We start from the raw sequence: 22,136 nt of genomic DNA on the forward strand, positions 1-22,136 counted from the left end.
TAACCACTTAACACCAGGTGGGCCGTGAGCTCGTCCACCCATCTAAGCAATAAAAAAAAAATCTCAGGTCGAGCCCCTTGAGCTCGCTACGTCGCAGTGTAGCTCCTAGGCTACCAGCGAATAGGTAGAAAAAAAACTAATATCCTAGTATTCCCTCGTAATTATTAGTGGAGTGTCGTATGACGAGCTCTAACGGATAGGTTTATTTTTATTTTTTTATTGCCCTTGTAGGCAGGCGAGCCCAATTGAACCAAGTTCAATTCACCCCATTTGGAGACTCGCCCCAGAGAGTTCTCCACTTCAGACACAAGTTTTGATCGTCTCTCTTGCACCACGCTCCGAGAGAGACTCTGATGGCCGATATATCGCGCATCCTCCGTGCTGTCATCCGCATAGCAATGCATGCCATCAATAGACAGCATGTCATTGATATACAGGATGAAAAGCGTGGGGGAGAGCACCGAACCTTGTGGAACGCCAGCGTTAATGGTCATGGTATCAGAGCAGTCACCGTCTACAACGACCGTGATGCTCCGCCCATCCAAAAAGCTAGCGATCCACTTGCAGAGACCCTCGGGGATTCCGAAGATGGTAGCTTCGACAGAAGTGCCCTATGCCAGACCCTGTCGAAGGCCTTCGCGATATCAAGGCTCACAGCAAGAGCCTCGCCCTTGCTTTCCAAGGCTTCAGCCCACCTGTGAGTAAGGTATACAAGAAGATCGCCAGCTGAGCGACCGTGACGGAAGCCGTACTGTCGGTCACTGATCAGCTGGCGATCCTCCAGATACTTCAGGAGTTGTATATTAATTATTCGCTCCATCACCTTGGAAAGCAAGGAAGTTATCGCGATAGGCCTATAGCTCGATGGGTCCGACCGGTCACCCTTCTTGGGGATAGGGTGGACGTGGGCGGTCTTCCATGAGGACGGAACCCTGTTAGCGCAATAAGAAAGACGATACAAACGCGTTAGCGCAGGCGTCAGCTCAGGGGCGCACCTTTTCAGAACCACTGCAGGGATGCCGTCTGGCCCACTCGACTTATGGACGTCCAGGAGTCGGAGCTCCCGCCTGACTGCACACTGTGTGAAGCAGATCTCCGGCAGGGAGCTATCACACCGGGGGGTGTTCGGTGGTGTGACACCCCCGTCGTCCACAGTCGAGTTCGAGGCGAAGAGTTTGACCAGAAGGTCAGCCTTCTCTTTCGCACTATGGGCCAGACTGTCATCGGACTTGCGTAGTGGTGGGAGACTAGACCTGCAAAAATTTCCTTCTGCAGCTTTGGCGAGCGACCAAAAAGCACGGCTCCCAGAGGGATAGCTCTTCAGTCGCTCGCCAATTCTAGCAACGTGCTCCGATTTCGCCCTGGCAATAACCTTCTTGTAGGACCTGGAAGCGGCGTTATATTTCCGCCTTTCCTCTGAGATGTTAGGATCCCGACGTCTCCTGGCATCATTCCATGCCACGTATGCGGACCGCTTGAGGTGTGCAGCATCCCTGCTGGCATTGTTATACCAGGGTCTGCTGCGACCCCCAACGGGCACTTCTGAGGAGGGAATAAACAATTCCATCCCCTGGAGCACCACGTCTTTAAGACGGTCCGCACAGACGTCAGGATCAGCAGAGGAAAAGCAGAACCGCCCCCATGGGTAGGATGCGTAAAATTCACGCAATCCATCCCAATCTGCTGACATATACTGCCAAACTCTTCGATACCCGGTCATCGTTCGATGACTAGGACGAGAGAGTGGTGTGGCAGCACGGATAAGGCAGTGATCAGACGATCCAAGCGGAGCGTCGACCACCACACTGTATCCGGCTGGATCGGTGTTCAGCAGAAGGTCCAACAAAGAAGGCTCGTGCCCCTCAATATCTGGGACACGGGTGGGCTGTGTCACCAGCTGGGAGAAGCCGTACCACCGTAGGTACCACCACTAACTATTAATCATTTAAAAAATTGCAACAATCATTAACACGATACAAAATTGAAACTTCATATTTCACGTTGCGTTGTGCCCCGACACCCAACAGCTTCGGTAAACACTTAAAACCGGGTTGGTCGTGAACAAATAAATTATTAAAAATAATTAATATTTAAACAATGAAGTTAAATATGTATGTACCGCTTCTGTTATGTATATAATTTCAGTTGCTATAGAAACTAAGTAGCTCTGTAGTGTACACAGCGAATAGGTACGGTAGGTACGGTAAAAAAAACAGTGTACATGTGTTAATATACATGCTACTTTATTCACGGACTATGTACCTACATTGATAAACTTCGAGTGCCTTGCCTAGATAATCTCTATGTTATTAATATTATTGAGATTTATAGATAATGAGTGACGCAGAAAAAACATGAATGTATTGTAACTTACTAAATCTATAATACCGAAACGTTTGCGCGCGCAAGTTCGTCGCATGTCTATGTAATCATCAATATGATTAGACGTTCTAAGACTACGTATCTGTGTGAAAGGAAGGTGTGTATTTGTGTTTAAAAACATTAATATTTATCGAAACATTAAAAACATTTATTGAAAAGCGAAACAATTTGTAAGTTAAATTAAAATGACTATGGAGCTAGCATGTGAACACTGTACACAATGGCCTTAGAAACAAAATTAATAATAAGATTAAAATATAAATAAAGTGATTACTTGAAAGCAAATGGCCGAATGCTGCATTATAAAAAACTCATCACCTCGACTACAAAGAAGATTAAATGGTTTTCAACTACCACTGAATTATCTGCAAGTTCTTGGGTGGATTGCTCTCATTGGAACTGCTCTAATAAATTTTATATTTTTGATACAAATACAGTTCAATGAATTAAGAATGATATCCCTGATTGTGTACACAGTGCTGTACGTGTCACATACTATCTCTCACGTTACTGCATCCATGCTAGATCCAAGTGAAACCGAATTGAGAAAGATGGAAATAAACATTATTCCGGAATTCGATCGAACTATTCACGCGCATGTCATTGAGAATGGAAGATGTCACTTATGCAACATACAAGCAACAAGTAGATATACTAAACATTGTAGTATTTGCAATAAATGTGTGGATCAATTTGATCATCACTGCAAGTGGTTGAACAACTGCATTGGAAACAGGAACTACTTACCGTTCATTGCATCTGTTATTACAGCTTTGATGATATCTGCGTTTATGGCTGCATTGTGTCTTACAGACATTGTTTTGTTTTTAACTAATCCGTATAAATTAAGTACTGGCCATTATAATTATATCAATTGTACTATAAGCAAAGAGTCGTACTCTGAATTTTGTACAATATCTATGCCATTGTTAGCATTTTTAGTGTTATTCTTTATAATAGCTATTGGGATATCATGTGCCTTGTTACATTTATGCTGTTTTCACGTTTACATCTCATATTTGGGAGTTTCCACTTATGAATATGTTATGAAAAGTGGCACATCAGAAGCAATACGCTGTCAATGTTTCATTTGTAAGTGTCGCAGAATAAGTTTACCGAAAATGTATATTAAAGACAACACGAAACCCGATGATGAAGTTGTTGATAAACACGACAAACCAGAATTAATAGACGGATTATACGACAGCGAAACTCGAAATGGCAGTAATCTAATTGTTTTGGTAAATAACCAATTGGATAGAGCAAGAAATTGGTTTGTATTCGATAGGAATAAAGTACATCCGCACAATGTTGATAGTGACAGATAATGTATCTATTTTTATACAAGCTTTTTAAACAATAAAATAAGTATACAATATCGTAAGTTGATTTTATTACAAAAATTTCAATATTTCTAGAGATCGTTTTATCAAATGGTGTCCCGTGTATTCTACGGTGAATTTCATAAATCTTAAATTTTCTATTTCTCGCCATACGTGAATAACGCGATCGACTTTGATTCCTTTTTTTTTTATATGTTTGAAGGATTACTGGTGGCCCGGAGGCCTTTCCAGTTTCGCCAGGACAGGTGGGCGAGCAAAGGCTCAGCCAGGAGGGGTGGGATTTGCTAACAGCTACCCGAACGCCTCCGAAGGAGAATTAACAGCTCAAGAGCAACTGCTTCGCGAATGAATCTACAACCGGATCGGAATCGCGACCCGCTGAGAAGATCCGGCGAGAAACTCAGCGAGCTGATTCATGGGTTAGGTTGCACGGCGAACTCTTTGTCGAGTTCGACGAGTATGGTTACCGGGGTCCCTAAGCCTGCTCCTAGTGTTAGAGCTGAAGGCGTCTAATGCAAAGGTTATTGGATCTGATGGATCCGTAAGGACGTGAGACTTTGATACATGAAAGTCTCAACTGTATTGTTTAATAACTGCCCTTGGTTCAAAACGTTTTGCCCCACTAAAAGGCAGGACGGTGGTACCTATAGAAAATACTGAAGAAGTGAAGTACCTACCACTTATCCGTTGATACTTCACTAGATACACCATATCATTAAAAGTATTTTTTATAAGATAAAAAATCTAGTTGTCTTTTAGAGCATCTGAGTTCAGAACTGAGTTCTCAACTAGTTGAAAGCCCTACATTTTTTTTAGATAAAATTATAGGTAGATGAGCTCTGCCACAAGAATCCAATTGCCGTTCCGAAAAAAAAGAATTCCGAAAAGAATGGTGCCGTTGACGGAATTCGTAACTGTATTGATACGTGTGTCCGATTTATTTGTGTTGGTATTGGTAGATATACGAGGATATCAAAATCACTTTTAAAAATTTAATTTATTCAAAACTCTCATTATTAAAATGGGATAAAACTTAACACAAAATTTGATTTTCCAGGAAAGTGCCACCTTCGGTGCTTCTGTCCAAGAGACAGATAAATAATCTAATTAAAATAAAACTGACCATTCGAAGGTACTGACGATGTTTGCTGTGCTCAGTACTTTGATATACATTACATTAATATAAGAGTAACATATAGGACAGGCTTGCCACATTCTCTGGTTCGTGGTTTAAGGTTTTTTTGTTAACCTTGTGGCTTAACCAGGAAGTTTTGAGGCCTAACAGCAAAGTCAGCAACAGCCAGTGCATCTACCACCAGATCGGAATCGTGAGACTCGCTGAGAAGCTATGAGCTGGCGCTATGGATTAAGTGTCACGTCGAACTCTGCGGAGAGTACTATAACCTATACTTTGGTTGCTGCTAGTAGAGTCCAACAGCACCGAGACTGGTTCAAAACAATTAGTAAGGAGAAGTGTAGGGCATCGACAGTGACATCGACCCAGGTTATCGTGAGGCGCCGCTGACGCAAAATAGCGTCCCGACGATGTCTGTGTGCTTTGGAGTCGTTGATATACGATAGGTTGAGGTATGCCGTATTATAATGAAATATATTCGACACTGATGCATTAATTGTTATCACATATCATTTGCCTCATCGAATAAACACAAAAATGGTGACGTTGTCAATCCTGTCTAAATTAACTATTTCTTATTGCATCCATATTAGAAAACAGATATTCTCAAAGAATTAATTCTGCAAAACAAAGTCAGAAATTGATTAAGGTACGATACATGATATGTCGGTTTTTTTGTTTGTTAAAAAAAATCGATGACTATTACGTTCGGTTAAAATAATGTAGGGTCATCATCATCAGCCTGCGGCAGTCCACTGCTGGACATAAGCCTCCCCCAAAGCTCGCCACTGAACCCGATCTTCGGTTCTACGCATCCAGTTACTGTCAGCTGCCTTGCGCAGGTCGTCGCTCCGTCTAGCAGGAGGGCGTCCTACACTACGTTTGCCGGTTCGCGGTCTCCACTCCAGAACACGTCTACCCCAACGGTTATCGGTTCTGCGACATATGTGACCAGCCCACTGCCACTTCAGCTTACTAACTTTGCGAGCTATATCGATAACTTTGATTTTTGCCCGAATGACCTCATTACGTATTCAGTCTCGCAATGACAAACCAAGCATAGCTCGCTGAGTAACTGTTAGTTGGTGGACTAGTCGCAGTCAGTATCCACGTTTCGGCTCCGAAGGTAAGCACGGGTAGGACGCACTGTGTAGGGTGTGATCCTTTTATTATAAATTAGGTACCTACCTACTTATGTCATTTGTTTGAAAACTGAAATGTCTGGGTTTTGACATATCACTAGAATTGATAGTTTTAAAAGCCGTATGATTCATTTAGAAATATTGAAATTAATGTCAGAGACATGCATAGCTTGTATAATCTCTAATCAATGACTAATTAATTTTTTCATTTTAATTATCATACAAAGCTAAGAGTCGAGTCACAACGGAATGGCAGCGTCGCGGCGAGCACTTTCTGTCTTAAATAATTTTAAATTTTATCTATATACTTAAAATATTAGTATCGCTTGAAAAGTTCGCGATATAACCGCTGCCCGCCCGCGGTGAAGCGAACAGCCGCACGCCACGTGAGTCTTGTCGGTGGTTGTGTCCACGGCTGCCAGCGGCGACAAAAGCCCGCTCGCGATACCGCGGTTATATGTAATAACCAATTCCATCCAAACACACGAGTACGAGTATCATTGCCGAATGAAGAAACTAAATTAGTCAAGAGGAGACTAGTCGCGTGCAGTCTGGAGGCCGCGCTTGGCCGCCAGCGGCGATGCCGGGGTCCGCTGGCATCGCCGCCGGCCACTGCCAATCCGGTGTGACTCGGCCCTAATCACAAACACTGTCAATAAATCATTTTTTATCTCTATTGAAATTAGAAGTTTTAAATACTTTATTTGAGATGCATATTAAGAGTGCATTCAAAGTTAAAGTTGAGTGTCAATGTGGACAGAAATACTACTGGGATAAAAATACTACAGATAGAATTGCGCAAAAGGAAGGTAAAAATTATTCTTTAATATACATTTCATTAGTACACTGTACCACACCTGTATATTTTGTATTCAAAATGACTTGCGATTTCTGGTTAATTTCCATTAATCATAGCATAAATTATAATAGATAAATAAAAGTACATTTTGGAACCAATAGATACTTTACTAAATAGTTTAATGTAATTTACAATTTTTCTGCATTGCCTAAAATATTTCAATCAGAAAATAAAAAAAAACAAATATCTTCAAACATCCCTATCACCATTCTGATGTGGGTAAATAATACCTTTTAAGTATATTTTTAGTCACGCTTGCGACGGCGGTTTTGTTCTTCCTGAAAAAACAACAATGGTTAAATGAGTCGACTATTATCAAAGCCGGCAATCTGACTTTTGGACAATGATTGGTAAATCAGAAAAACGAATTATTGACTTTGTATTCCATTGGCAGTCACAAAACTCTTCGGAACGACATCTTAGATAAATAACAGGTTAACTATTAACCTTTATTTAATGCAGGTTTTGAACCGTATTCTTTGAAGGAGACGATTATATTCAAATCAATCTGTATTGACATATCAATAATTTTTTTTGTCCAAATGCACAGATTGCCACCTTTGATAATAGACGACTCAAATATAGATAATTTCATTTGCCTTTTTAATTTTACTACTAATATTGTAATAGAGAAAATAAAAGTGACATTTTAAGGTCAGCAGAGTGTAAAGACTACCTTTTATCCCGAATAAACATCTCAGTCCCATGAGAAACAATTTTATTATCTTTTTAAAAATACCGAAACACTAGAAAAAACTATTAATACTTTCCTCGACCAAAGAGGCCAAGCTGCAGGTAAGAGCCAATTATTAATAAAGCATTAGCATGTGAAAGATTAAGCACATAATGTTCTACCTTTTGTGTCAAAATAATAACCAGTCTTCTGAACATTCCAATAAAGTCAATGAATAATTCCAATGCATGTTGCACAAAGTCTTTGCTTCCCATTCTGCGTTTCTCAATAATCAGTTGTGTGTCGAATAGTACAAAACCGCACATGAGCATGAGGCCAAGATAAAGATGAGCCTGTTAAATTAGAGAAATATTTAATTAGAAATAATAGAATAATTCAAATTACTTAAATTATTTTCAAAAGTCTTGCATATTCTAATGAGACCTAATACTCAAAAATATTATAATTATTGGCCAAGACCAAAATTTTATCATCTACATTCAATTACTTAAGTTCAGTAACTTTCTATGTGTAAAGGGAAAATTACAGGGTCTATTGCATCCTGATGTCATTGGCAATGAGACAAAAGTGATTTAAAACTCTCGACCGATCACTCAAAAGATATGGTGGATAAGGGCACTGTACTGAAGTTTTTCATGGACATTTTTGTTACAAGAAAGTTATTTTGTGAATTTTTTTTTCTGGCAAAAGGATGAGATGCCGTCCCACAACAACTTGGCATCACTCAGTAAAGTAGGAACTAGGCGTATTGGTCATGATTTGAGAAGATATAGAACAGACTGCCCAAGACCAATGCAAATAGAAGAGTTTGATTCGAGCCCTACACCCCAGCAGAGGGTAATAGGAAAGAAAGAAGATTTTGTATTTTAAGACAAAAAAACAGCTTTTTACATTTTATGGAATTGTTGAAATATGCTATGCTAGTCTATGTTGGTAAATGCAATATACTATAATACATTCATATAATAACTTTCTAGAATATTCCCAGCCAAATAAACAAAGATCACATAAAGATCATTAAACACATTAGTCATTAACTTGACTCATAGTCAATTCTTTGATGCAACACTACTTTGATATGTTATTGTATATTCTGAATGCTTATTATATTTAACTGTCCTATTGATATTTATGAGTGAAAAATATTACTCACTTGGTACAAGAAATGTGACTGCATAAACAGATTAACCAAAGTCATTAGTGACATAGATGTGAACAGTGTCATCAATGTGCCACCGAGGAATAGCCAGCTGCCTCGTTCAGCAAGCATAGCAGCAGCAGAGAAGCATACAAATACCAGGGTAGTGCCGAGCAGAGCAGTTATTATGATAGATGGGTCAACTACACTGACATATTCAAGCAGGGGACCCATGCTCATGCCTGAAATATAAATAAAAATTTAAACTACAACTTAAAATGATTTAAGCATTTGTGGATACTGGATGTTGGTACACATTCAGTTTTCAATATGTGAACCTGAAATAACAGAACAATATTGTTGCACTAAGTTGTGTAATAATAAGGCTCTAATTTCTCTCTATCTTCTAATGTTTTGATAGTAAATAAAATATTATAGTATTTACAATATTACTCAATAATTTGCATAATTGTCATGATTTCATCATTAATTGATTTTCTAGTCATTATACCTGATGTTAATCCAAATCCAAGTAGATAGCCGAGTCGTAAGTTAGTGTTCTTTCCATTATCGGGTGTGGCAATTAACATGAGCATTAGACCAGCACCAACGATGGCCGATAAGAATCCAGCTTGGAATCTTGTAAACATATCAACATAAACCCCAGCAGATGCAGAGACGCATGTCATCATTAATGTGGCGTAAACATTTTTAAGATGCTGACGAACTGGTGGTTCCCTAAAACATTGAATTGGATCATTTTAATCTGTGAATTAGCTTTACATACCATATAATCATATGTTTTAATGTTCATATCATTAACAAACAAGATACGCCAATCTCAGTTTTACAATATTTACTCAGATGGGCATTATCTATTAGCATTCATCGTATGAAGAAAATTCATAACATCAGTTTTAATGCAAAGTTCTAGAATGATCATTCAATGACCTTGTTTCGTATACAAATATTACGTATGTTTTTAACCTATATTTTCATAACTTAATAATTAAAACCGATTTATTATACTCACAGTCGATTCTGAAAGCTGTTGACAAAGGTTTGAAAATTTATTGTATTCATGTTTTTTTTTTACTTTCTGAAGGGTCTCTAAACAATGATTTCAATAATATGATCTATGTTTTTATATTTGAAGTCTAAAATATTTATAGCTTTCAATATGACGCAACAACAGTATTCAAGTTTCACAAGTCACAATAAAACAAACAAATAATTTTCGTTCTGCGCTGTAGAGAAGATGGCAGTGAATAAAATTGGGTGGTGTGGAGTGATTTTATTGACCAATGAGAATTCAGAAGTCGAACTTTGAAACACACGTATCCCATACGTCATTACCGGTGTTGCTAGAGATTGAATTATATGCACTAGGTGTGTAGAGTGTGACAACTGCATTCAATTTCAACTCACTCAAAAATAATTTAATATTAAAATTATATGGAAAAAATGTACCCTTTCCCCGCGGTTACAATAATACTAGCTACTAACTATGTGGTGAATGGTTTTTCACACACAGACTAGACATCCGGAAGAAAAGAAAGACAGGCTGTCAGATTGAGGAAAAAATGTCATGAGTTAAAAATTGGTGTTTTACGTTTTTAAAAGGTTCAAAAGATAAAAACCAATTGATTGTTAATGTATACGATTTTAAGGTGCGTGTGGAATAAATAAGTGCTTCCTATACTGCAGTTTGAGTTTAATCCGCAACGACGACAGTTGACAACATATTTCCTAAAACTATACTAAATAATAACCGTAAATATTTTATATGCACGTATATGTATTTGTATATATATATATGTGTATTTACACTTGTATACAGTACGTATGTATTTTTGTGTATGTATATGATGAAGATAGCTGGTAATTTAATTTAATTTTAATTTCAATGCATCTATCATTATTGACCCTGCATTACCTTTGGTTGACTGTTAGAAATGCCCCAGGCATGAAGTGTAATAAATAAATAAAAACCTTAATCCTTAATTAATAAAGTTCTCCTATTTAAAACAATATTATTTTGAATTGTTGGTGTTGTTTGATAGTTTAAAGAACAGCATCATAGTTTAAATCTTTCCACGTGTTACTATGGTGCCACCTTAATTAGCTCCTTTTCAGCTGACACTTTTTATTACACTGAGGTGGTTTTCCTTACCTCTATCCTCCCTAGTCTAGAAGACCAAACTTTATTCAGTTTTCTACGATATGATTATTAGAGCCTATACATATCGTAATGTTAATGATACTATCTACCTTGAGACGGAGTTGAATCCCTATTGTGACAACGGTTTATCCTACAAATTGAAAAGCAAAATAACTTTCCGGTAGGAAGGTGTTACCTTTTTTTTTTTTCTACGATTTCAGAGTATACATGGATATTCTCCCGATTTTACACTTTTAAGTCGGTAGGCTTTTTCATTAATGTTTAATGTTACGGGGAAGCCCTCAATATTAAGTATGGATGGACCTAGTACAGAATGTTCCATATATTTTGGGGAATACCCCTGTGTCCTACAGCTCGATGTTATAAGGGGCTCGGGAATTTACCTGTCTAATCTATATATAAACAGGAATTCGGTTTAATTTTTTTATTAACTTTTCTTAACTTTGAAGAGAGAGTAACTTTCCTAAAGAGTGCCTACAAAATAAGATTAATAAGTTCAAATGTCATCTGAGCCAACAAGCACAAGTACGAGTGTAAGAAGAGAAAATTATGTACAACATTATAGAAAAGAATGGGAAGAAGAATTTCCAGGCTAGCTACAAGATAGTCGGTTTCTTTTGTTGTCTAATTGCATCTTTAATATTTTATCACTTCCCCATTCATCCGCTAACGTTGAACGCATATTTTTACAAATTAATATTTTGAAAACAAAACAGTGAAATAGACTGTCTACTAAATCAATCACTACTTTATTACATGCAAAACGATTCTTTAAAACAGCTAATTGTTACGATTTTGAAATTAATTCGAATATGACTGCCGCTATGGTCAAAGAATATTGGTATAAAAAATAATTATACTTAAGTATGATTGTTATAAATTAATCTGTAATTTTTTTGTTCAATAAATAAACGAATTTGATTGAATATGGTACGTTTTTTGTCAAATACCTATTTTAGATACAAATATACCGATTTTAGCTGGCAGCTCTACCGATTTAGCTCTATGTCGTTCGAGATCACTGCGGTCGACCATCTATAAATATTTTTTGGTATGCTCTCTACGCTGCTTGCATTATTATAATTAGTTGAACAATCCATAACATCTTCTTCAGGTACATCAAATGTAAAAAAAGCCGATTTTAGCATAATGACTTTAATGTTGTATGTTCGTTCAACACAATAATTGAAAAAAAAAACTCTATGGTATAAAACACGAGAAAATAAACATAACCTCACTTGTACACACACTCGTAATGTGCATGTTGCATTCATTTTTATCATGTAATTGATTATAATCAATTGTTTTTAGAAATAACCCCAGAAGTCATATGCTTAAAAAAGTAATATACCACAATGGGAAAGAAAACAAAAGTAGGAAAACAACGGAAAGATAAATACTACCAACTAGCTAAAGAAACAGGTACATCTTTTTTAATTTGCATCATTTTATAACATCTAATTACTTTGATAATTTATCTGATTAAACCGAAATACTTTTAATACATCTGCTAATTACTTCAGATATAGGGCGGCGATGTAGGTATATATATATATTTATTAGAACATAAAATATATTTATATCGAAAAATTTATACTTCTTTCAGGATATAGATCAAGAGCTGCATTCAAATTAATACAATTGAACAGGAAATTTGGATTTTTGCAGAAATCACGAGTATGTATCGATTTATGTGCTGCACCTGGTGGGTGGATGCAGGTGGCCCACCAAAATATGCCAGTCTCTAGCATAGTAATCGGAGTCGATTTGTTTCCAATAAAACCAGTTCCAGGTTGTATAGGTCTGACTGAAGATATCACTACAGAAAAATGTAAGGCAGCAATCAAAAAAGAAATAAAAACATGGAAAGCTGATGTGGTACTTAATGACGGTGCACCCAATGTCGGTCTTAATTGGATCCATGATGCCTATCAACAAGCTTGTCTAACATTGAGTGCTTTAAAACTTGCAACGAACTTCCTCAGAGAAGGTGGTTGGTTTGTGACTAAAGTATTCAGATCGAAAGACTATCATGCACTTTTATGGGTTCTGAAACAATTCTTCAAAAAAGTACATGCTACAAAGCCCCAAGCTTCTCGTAATGAGTCTTCTGAAATTTTCGTTGTATGTCAGGGCTATATTGCACCAGATACAATTGATCCTAAATTTCTTGACCCCAAACATGTCTTTGAAGATCTTGATATAGTTAAAAAACAGCATATAAATATATTACATCCTGAGAAACAAAAAAAAGCAAAAGCAGAAGGATATAAAGAAAATGATTATACCACACATCATAAAGTAAAACTGTCTGAATTTTTGGGAAAAGATGATCCAGTAGATCTACTTCATGGTTGCTCTGAGGTAAAATGAAAATTTGATTATTGCCATTTAATTGTTTTTGTATGTTTTTTAAATAATTACATAACTACTTTCAATAATGTTACAGATTGTTTTCGATGATAAGGAAATAGAAACTCATCCAAAGACAACACCAGAAATAAAGGAATGTTGTAAGGATATTAAGGTGCTTGGACGAAAAGACTTAAAATCTCTGCTGTCATGGTTCAAGCAAATGAAAGAATATAAATCGTCTAAGGTTAGAATTTTATAGGATATAATCACAAAGTAAATTTTTGTTTATAGAGGCTTATTATACTTACTACATGGGGATACCTCTCAGACATTTGTATTTTGGTGGATAAAAAGCTCAGTCATGAGGATTTGATTATGAATAAGAAACTGTTTTTCATTTGCATCTTAAATTAGTACATCATTGAATGTACACTCAAATCAAGTAATATGTCTATGGTGTACAGTAAAGGAGCAGCTCTTTGCAAATCAATGTCCTCAAGTCAGGGTGTAGTTTTATTTTGTCTGTAGCTGGAGAGATTTTATTAACACTATCCCTGCTCATCTAGGAAGTTAGCTTTGGGAGTGAACTCAAAGAGGGATGCTTGTTATTGGGAATATTTGTAGGTTCTAATTATGTTTGTAGTTTGTAGTATTTTATCAAGTATATACATACTATACTATACAAAGTTTGTAAAATGTAGTTAAGGTGTACCTTCTAAATGAATACAGTAAGAAGCAACTTGCCTGTTCCCAAGGAATGGTTATATGCTTATGGTATTCTGTCTACAAAAGCAATTAACATCTACCAACAACTTCCAAAGTATAGAGTAATACAAATGTAGCTTGTTGAATATATACTATGACAATAAGAAAATGTCGCAAAGTAGATGTGGCCATATACATTGTGGTGTTTGATAAACTACTTTAACCACCTAACACTAGGTAATTTAAGAGCTAGCAACTAGAGTATTGAAAGCACTAAAGATTACAAAATAAAACTTATTTTAGGAGAAAAAAGATGATGAGCCCCAAACCAATGATAAAAACGAAGAACATGAAACAAATGAGGATGCTGATACTGAAGAAGGTGATGTGGACACACAAATTGCAGAACTGCAGGTACTAGATTGGGACTGTTTATACTATACTATGTTTGATCTGTGACTTTTGCTAAGGAATCTTTTGTTGATTTAAAAAGTAAATTAATACCACATTAAAATAAAAGACAAAAGCATTTTCCATTGTCACTTATTATTTTGAACAGGGGTAAAATAATAGTCCAAATTTAATAAAATATTCCAGGATGAAGAGAAGCGACAATTGAAACGTAAAAGGAAGCAGTTGAATAAACAGAGACAAAAACTAGCTGAAAAAATGAATCTTAAGATGGTATTGAAAGGAGATGATGGTCCTATTTTGGAAAGTAATGATATGTTTCAACTCTCTGATATCAAGAATGCAGAGGTATGTTTTTTTAACTACTTACTATAACTACATGTTAAATTCAGAACCAATTTGGTGCATCTCATCAAGTGTATAAGTTATTAAGTGTTAAAATTTAACAAAAAAATAAAAAAATTGTAGTAATGTAAATTAAGTGTCTCACTAACAAACAAGTATCTATAGTAAGACCCTGCTTAATGCAGGGTGTAAGTTCCATCAAAGTTTAGCGTAATATGAAACTTAAACGAGACTATCTCATCATGGAAATAATGGGGTTAGGGGAAAATGGTACAGAATTGGTCAGGTATTTAACCGTTAAAATTATTAATTATTTTATTAAATAATATTATATTATTCATTAATAATATTTGTATAACAGTAAAACAAACATTTATTTCTTATTATAATAGAAACATAATAAATGAGTACATCTACTGGTGGTAGGATCTCTTGTGAGTCCGCATGGGTAGGTATCACGACCCTGCCTATTTCTGCCGTAAAGCAGTAATTCGTTTCGGTTTAAAGGGCGGAGCAGCCGTTGCACTGTTAAAAGTGAGACATTAGACTGTTAAAAGTGGGTGGCGCTATTTAGTTGTAGATGTCTGTGGTCTCCGGTAAACACTTAACACCATGTGGGCTCATCCACCCATCAAAAGCAATAAAAAATAGCATAAAATTAATGAAATTCTAACTCAATATGTTTAAATTTCAGATCATTCAGTCTGTTCTGTATTTTTAATTTTCAGTCTTAAGAAAAATTCCAAATTTAATGCAGCAACAATTTGAGATTCACGTTCACCCTCTATCTAATCATTTGCATTTTCGTTTCTTGTTAAATGCTTTTTCTTGTTGCTTCATTTTCAGATTTTTTATCACTCATGATAAAAAACTTAAAATAATGTAAAATACAATAATAATATTTTTCACTAAATAAATCATATTACATAAATTTATACTTGGAATAGCATCAACAAATGCATGAAAAACGTTCGTATAACAACATAGGAAAGAAGAAACACAGATAAACTGTTTCGGTTGTCAAGAAGCATAACGCTGCCTGCAATTTCGAGAAATTCCACGATTCATATAAAAGAGCGTTAAGCTGCAACAGGCCTTCTGTACTTATGAAAATGATGTAGTTAATAATTCACAACCTATTAAAAATATATTATATAATTTTTTTTATTGTCTAGGAACTGAACACGCTTATAGATCAGCAGCCTGACACAGTGGTTGATGGAGATGATGCTTTTGATGATGAGATTCAACTTAAGCCAAAGTACTTGAAATACGATGTTGAGGAATCCAAGCTCGATTCATCAGGACTTTATTACAAAGATTCAGACAGTGAAATTGAAATGGAATCTGATTCAGAATCTGAACAGGAAAAAGAGTCATTAGGTAAATTATTTTTAACACTGTGCCATAATTTTATTACAGATATCTTTGTTTATTTATTTAGACTTTTATTTTTACGGTTAGCGTGGTATGGACATGTGATGCGTACAGAGGAGATGCATGTTACAAGGAGATGTATGGTAGTGCAGAGTAGAGAGGGAAGAGGCCGACCGAAGAAGACATGGATGGAGTGTGTGAATGACGATATGGGAGAGAGAGAGAAGTGAGTGTTGAGATGAGGCTGATACAAGAGAATGGAATAGAAAAATTCGTTGTGCAGACTCCACCTAGTGAGATAAAGTGGAGACAAAGAAGATACTTTTATTTTTACTTTAGAATTTTATTTGGTGCTGGTTTGGAATCAATGCCTAAATAGTATTCTTATTCGGTGTAGTATTACTGGTATTATCGGTAGTATTTAAAAAATGCATTATGAAATCTATTAAAGATGTATAAAGGTAAATTAATAAAAAAAGTTAGAGGTACCGGGGATATGCCCATACCTCTATCCTCCAAAGAAAAGCCAGACAAACTATTATCATTGTAACATTCTTTGACCCCAGTTTCATATATAAGAACTATTAATTTACTTATTTAATTTTTACAGCCTTCTCAGACTCAGACAATGAATCGAAAAAAATCAAAAAATTAACTAAATTGAATACTCTAAAAAACAGTCAAGTGAGTCCAGCAAACAAATTGAATAGATTACAGTCTATTCCAAAGAATAACCCATTGCTCACTGATCTGGACAACACTGACCCAGTTTCGAAGAGGACTATGAAAGCTCAGCTATGGTTCGAGAAAGATTCTTTTAAAAATATTGATGAAGAAGCTGATGAAGGTATAGATTTGGACAAGTTAACAGAAACATTCAAGGAAAAAGGTCAGAGTAAAAACTATTTACAGATAGACTATTTATGACATAACTGCTGTGACTTATAGACTAAATAAAATATTCAGAGTGCCGAGTATGACCGGTGTCAATAGTCATTACTGAAGAGTTAATTTTTTTTTTTTTGTGCCTTTTATTATTTTACATGCTTATCTATAGAGGCAGCAGTAGAGAGTAATGGACAGGCTTTCAGAGCTCTGAAGACTTACGGTGATATAATGAGCAAATGGAAGGGTGAAAGGCCCTTGGGTTTAAGCGACATCTTTTCAACATTACAGGAGGGCTATTTAAATTTTAAAATTTAGGAAAAATATAATAAAATAAAACAACTTCTTTAGCTATTTGAGTGAAGTAAACTGAATTGAAGTTCAATTAAAAACATCGTATTGTTGATGCTAATACCAAATAAAACCTATTTTTATTTACAAAATAAATGTAGCGTATCAAGCGAAATGTCGCTTAAATCAAATGACCTTTCACCATTTTTTTGTTGCATATATGAGTAGCCGAGCTCATAGCCCGCCTGGTGTTAAGTGGTTAACGGAATCCATAGACATCTACAAAGTAAATGCTAACACCCACTTTGAGATATGAGTTCTAAGGTCTCAATATAGTTACAACGGCTGCCCCACCCTTCAAACCGAAATGCATTACTGCTTCACGGCCGAAATAAGCGGGGTGGTGGTATCTACCCTCACACACACACAGGACTCACAAGAGGTCCAACCACCAGTAATCTCTCAATGTCGTGTTCTAAATACAAACAATTTTTAAGTGATTGAATAGCGTCTTTTCTTTTCCGAAAGCCCTTTGTAGACAAGAAAAATATGTTTTGAGAGTTAATCTGTGTTAAGTGTGTAATTTTACATAGGGAAGAAAGTCATTGAAGATGTGGAGTCAAGTAAACAAACCAGTGCACTAAAAAGAAAATTGTCAGACAACGAGAGTTCAGATGATGATTCCTCTGACAGTGATTATGATGTTGAAGAAAACGTTACTCCCAGTGCTTCTAGCGCTGGGCCAAAAGCCGGCAAAGAAGGTTTTGAAGTTGTCTCCCAAGATCCAGGTAAGCTAAGCAAGATTTTTTAAATTGCATAAAGAAAATTCTCATCAAATAAACGAGGATACTGAATTGTCTGTTAAAATTGTGTTCAATCAGCTTCAAATTTATTTACAGAACTGAAAAAACTAAAGAAAACTTTGAAAATGGACGCAGAGACACTTGCTTTAGGAACCATGATAGCTACATCAAAAAAATTCAAGAGGGATTTAATTGATGACGCGTGGAATAGATACGCGTTTAACGATAAAAACTTACCAGATTGGTTTATGGAAGATGAAAAGAAACATATGAAGAAAGACATTGTGATACCGGAGGTGAGTAATAATAGATATACTTAAATAATTTGTGCAAGTAAATATGTATATCAAAACATGATGACAAACATGTACATTAAAATTCATCATTTTATTTTATTACAGAAGTATACTGATGAATACAAGAATAGATTACAAGACATCAATGTGAAGCCTATCAAGAAGGTGATTGAAGCCAAAGCGCGGAAGAAGAAGCGCTTGATCAAAAAGATGGAACGTGCAAAGAAAAAAGTCGAGGCGGTAATGGAGAACGCTGATATGTCCGAGCGAGAGAAAGCACAACAAGTGAGACAACTTTACAAGAAGGCACAATCTGATGGTAAAAAGAAAATCACTTATGTGGTGGCCAAGAAACATACAACTGCTAAGCGTATGAAGAGACCACAGGGCGTTAAGGGTCAGTACAAAGTGGTAGACCCCCGCATGAAAAAGGACTTACGTGCCCAAAAGGCAAAGGAGAAAACAAAAGGTCGAGGTAAAAAACAACCCAAGAAACAAAACAAGCCTAAAAAAGTCCCCAAAAAGAAAGGAAAAGCAAAGTGATCACTTGTGTTGTTAAAACAGAAATAAAAGTTTCTTTTATAAATTTATTATTATTTAACTTATTTTTTATTCTGAACCTCGAAACTAATCTCGAAGGCCGAAACGGTAGCAGAACACACACCTTAACGTAAATAGAATGATCATTTACGTGCCCAATCTAATTTCTCGACCCAATGTAAAGGACGTAACGCTCATTATGTATTGCATAAAATTTTAAACTATTTAACAATTATTTTTAGTTATCGATTTTCATTCACCAACACTGCTACCTATCGTTTTTGGGAACATTTCTCTACACCCTCTTTAATACATATAGGGTGTTATCAATTTACTTTAGTGCTGGATGAATTATGTCAATTTAATGTAGATTGATTTATGTTGACCTTTGGTAATTGTATCAGGGTGGCTAGACCCATTAGCTGGCATTACAGAGATTATTTTTACTACTAAGGTCAGGGTTGATATTCGAATCCACGTGCGTCATTCGGCGGCGAGTTCAGGGACAGACATGCTATATAAATGATATCATTTCGTTTTGTGGCCTTGGTGTCTAATTCTGATTCGTTCCAACTACGCCGTCTGCCTACTAATGTTCTTTAGTGATTTTGCGAAGGATTGATTCGTATCAACAAATATAATTTTATACCCATTGTTTTAGTGTGCACAATAAAACAAAATAACCTTCCCGCCAGCAGACGGTCAAATAATTTCTCGTTACTTCCCAGTCATGACCTTTACCGATATTCTGTGGAAAATTATTAATAAATATATTGAAAATATTACCTGACATGTTTAGTTCTGGTTTTAAACTACAACATTGAATAGTTATTCACCGGTAAATAGGCTCTGTTCTGTTTTACTTTGGAAATTAATTTTCATGGTCTTTATTAAAAGTTTTTCTTAAAAATGGAAGAGAGCGAAGAAGAACAGAAATTGTAACATGGGATGAGTTTGGAGGCCTTGAGGGGGTGGTATATGGAGGCAAACGGAGGGTCGGCAGCGCTATATCGAGCGCACGATCACGGCCAAGGCCGCTCGCCGCCGACGCGCTACCGACCGTTCCGTGCCCTCTGCTGCCCAATCCCGACCACTTTACTACATATCAACAAAATATCTCAATAATATTAGCATATCTATACTAACTAGCATAAAGTTTGACAATGAACGAAGAGTACATGGTAGTGTGTGTCATGTTTCTTTTATTGATTTAATGTATTATTTAGGCATAATTTAAAAAAATATTAACATTCTGCAATCCTTCTCTATAGCTCTCTAAGTGTGAAAAATTTCATGCTCCTCCGTCCGCGCTATTTTCGTAAAAAGGATACAAAGTTTATCCTTTACGTATTAATATATAGATATATAAATCTACAGTGGTTTTTACGGATGTTCCGTTATAACTACTGAACCATGCATCCGATTGACTTGAAACTTATGTAGAAAATACATGTACTTAATGGATAGGCTAATATTTATATGAGTGTTGGACTCCCTAATAATAATGACAATAAATAATAATGGTAATTTTAAATGCCCAGCGAAGCGGACGAGTACGGCTAGTTCGCATTTATATGCCTAATTATATTTCAATATATTTCAAATATACTAATATTATTATTAGTATATTCGAAATTAGTTGTGGCCTAAAGGATAAGACGTCCGGTGCATTCGTGTTGAGCGATGCACCGGTGTTCGAATCTCAAACGGATAACAATTTTTCTAAGAAATATGTACTTAACAAATGTTCACGATTGACTTCCACGGTAAAGAAATAGCATTGCGTAATAAAAATCAAACCCGCAAAATTATAATTTGTGTAATTACTGGTGGTAGGTTCTCTTGTGAGTCCGCACGGGTAGGTACCACCACCCCGCCTGTTTCTGCCGTCAAGCAGTAATGCGTTTCGGTTTGAAGGGTAGGGCAGCCGTTGTAACTATACTGAGACCTTAGAACTCATATCTCATATCTCAACTCATCTCTCCCAATTTTTCTAATGAAATACGTACTCAACAAATGTTCACGATTGACTTCCACGGTGAAGGAATAACATCGTGTAATAAAAATGAAACCCGCAAAATTATAATTTGCGTAATCACTGGTGGTAGGACCTCTTGGGAGTCCGCACGGGTAGGTACCACCACCCCGCCTATTTCCGCCGTGAAGCAGTAATGCGTTTCGGTTCGAAGGGTGAGGTAGCCGTTGTAACTATACTGAGACCTTAGAACTTATATCTCAAGGTGGGTGGCGCATTTACGTGGTAGGTGTCTATGGGCTCCAGTAACCACTTAACACCAGGTGGGCTGTGAGCTCGTCCACCCATCTAAGCAATAAAAAAAATAAAAAAAGGTGGCGGCATTTACCTTGTAGATATCTATGGGCTCCGGTAACCACTTAACACCAGGTGAGCTGTGAGCTCGTCCACCCATCTAAGCAATAAAAAAAATATCTCTATTATGAAAACTTACCGTATTATGTATTATACATTCTTAAAGAATACAGTTCGCTAATATGTTCAAAGATTTATCAAGGGATATAAGCAAGAGCTTGTTTTCATTATTACAATAATCCTTAGTACTTGTTTAAATTTCTCGATTTCTGGAATCAAGACTTCGATTACGTGTCGCAACAGAGGTTGTGATGGGCTTCGGTAGACACTTGGGCCGTGCCATCAGTAAAACCAATTCTAAGGCTGCGAAAAATTGGTTTTTAATTAATAGATGATTTTTATAGTATCAAGTTGAGGGTTTAAAACGACAAGCACAGGTTCAGGTAAGTAATATAGGTGTAGGGTGCGGAGGCGTGTGGGGAATGGGCGGTTGCTTTGACCTCGCTCTTACAAGGTCATTGGTTCCATTCCACTCTGGCACGCCATACAACCCTCCCTGTTCAGTAATCTTCCATAATGGATTTTCGTTTCCAATCTATTGTTACGTTTATAGTCAACTTTGCGTCAAGATGTTGAACTGAATAGTATATCTTGACAGAAAATTTTCCATCAGGTATATACTTACTTTTCTTTGTAAAGTAACCTACAAGATCAGACGTTCTTGTGTGATTTTAGTACTTGCACGATTTCCTCATGTTTAGTCTACAGTCGTAGGATTATCACTTTAATTTCAAATTTAATTTGTTTAATTTTAGCGGAGATCTTTTATCCAATACTTAGTATTCTCAAGGAGGTTTGTTAGTAAACCTTGGTATTGACACAAAGGCCGCCGACCGTAATATTGAAAGCAAAATTAAATTGGAC

At 36.3% G+C, this 22,136-nt stretch overlaps 3 protein-coding genes across 4 annotated transcripts; 2 read left to right on the forward strand and 1 right to left on the reverse strand.

Moving 5' to 3' along the window:
* The first annotated feature begins 2,529 nt into the window (after window positions 1–2,529).
* On the forward strand, window positions 2,530–3,760 carry LOC114240438 (palmitoyltransferase ZDHHC11). Its single transcript, XM_028170973.2, has one exon. It carries the CDS (start codon window positions 2,667–2,669, stop codon window positions 3,708–3,710), a length of 1,044 nt encoding a protein of 347 aa, XP_028026774.2. The 5' UTR covers window positions 2,530–2,666; the 3' UTR covers window positions 3,711–3,760.
* A 3,187-nt stretch (window positions 3,761–6,947) lies between these two features.
* Window positions 6,948–10,051, reverse strand: BI-1 (Bax Inhibitor-1). 2 transcript variants are annotated; one of them, XM_028170975.2, is made up of 5 exons: window positions 9,727–10,051; window positions 9,205–9,431; window positions 8,709–8,935; window positions 7,717–7,887; window positions 6,948–7,139 (listed from the first exon to the last, which is right to left on the reverse strand). In XM_028170975.2, exons 1-5 carry the CDS (start codon window positions 9,774–9,776, stop codon window positions 7,107–7,109), a joined length of 708 nt encoding a protein of 235 aa, XP_028026776.1. In that variant the 5' UTR covers window positions 9,777–10,051; the 3' UTR covers window positions 6,948–7,106. The 2 variants fall into 2 exon arrangements, with proteins under 2 accessions (XP_028026776.1, XP_089586638.1); XM_089730512.1 differs by having other exon boundaries at window positions 6,948–7,135; window positions 9,727–10,030.
* A 2,004-nt stretch (window positions 10,052–12,055) lies between these two features.
* On the forward strand, window positions 12,056–18,933 carry LOC114240440 (pre-rRNA 2'-O-ribose RNA methyltransferase FTSJ3). Its single transcript, XM_089730510.1, has 10 exons — window positions 12,056–12,297; window positions 12,482–13,239; window positions 13,325–13,474; window positions 14,239–14,349; window positions 14,533–14,694; window positions 15,867–16,074; window positions 16,679–16,957; window positions 17,838–18,032; window positions 18,144–18,343; window positions 18,449–18,933. The coding sequence occupies exons 1-10, from the start codon at window positions 12,231–12,233 to the stop codon at window positions 18,884–18,886; spliced, it is 2,568 nt and encodes an 855-aa protein (XP_089586636.1). The 5' UTR covers window positions 12,056–12,230; the 3' UTR covers window positions 18,887–18,933.
* Window positions 18,934–22,136: the final 3,203 nt, after the last annotated feature.

The sequence above is a fragment of the Bombyx mandarina genome, chromosome 10 (genome assembly GCF_030267445.1).
Source record: "Bombyx mandarina strain Sakado chromosome 10, ASM3026744v2".
NCBI lineage: Eukaryota > Metazoa > Arthropoda > Insecta > Lepidoptera > Bombycidae > Bombyx > Bombyx mandarina.

What these genes read in the sequence shown, in the direction of transcription:
- LOC114240438 (XM_028170973.2), top strand. Translation starts at nt 2,667, where the DNA reads ATGGCCGAATGCTGCATTATAAAAAACTCATCACCTCGACTACAAAGA.
- BI-1 (XM_089730512.1), bottom strand. Translation starts at nt 9,776, where the DNA reads ATGAATACAATAAATTTTCAAACCTTTGTCAACAGCTTTCAGAATCGA. An exon ending in AACAGCTTTCAGAATCGACT is followed by an intron (nt 9,432 to 9,726) that starts GTGAGTATAATA and finishes TCAATGTTTTAG; the next exon opens with GGAACCACCAGTTCGTCAGC. An exon ending in TGGATTTGGATTAACATCAG is followed by an intron (nt 8,936 to 9,204) that starts GTATAATGACTA and finishes TTTATATTTCAG; the next exon opens with GCATGAGCATGGGTCCCCTG.
- LOC114240440 (XM_089730510.1), top strand. Translation starts at nt 12,231, where the DNA reads ATGGGAAAGAAAACAAAAGTAGGAAAACAACGGAAAGATAAATACTAC. An exon ending in CCAACTAGCTAAAGAAACAG is followed by an intron (nt 12,298 to 12,481) that starts GTACATCTTTTT and finishes TACTTCTTTCAG; the next exon opens with GATATAGATCAAGAGCTGCA. An exon ending in ACAGGAAAAAGAGTCATTAG is followed by an intron (nt 16,075 to 16,678) that starts GTAAATTATTTT and finishes TAATTTTTACAG; the next exon opens with CCTTCTCAGACTCAGACAAT.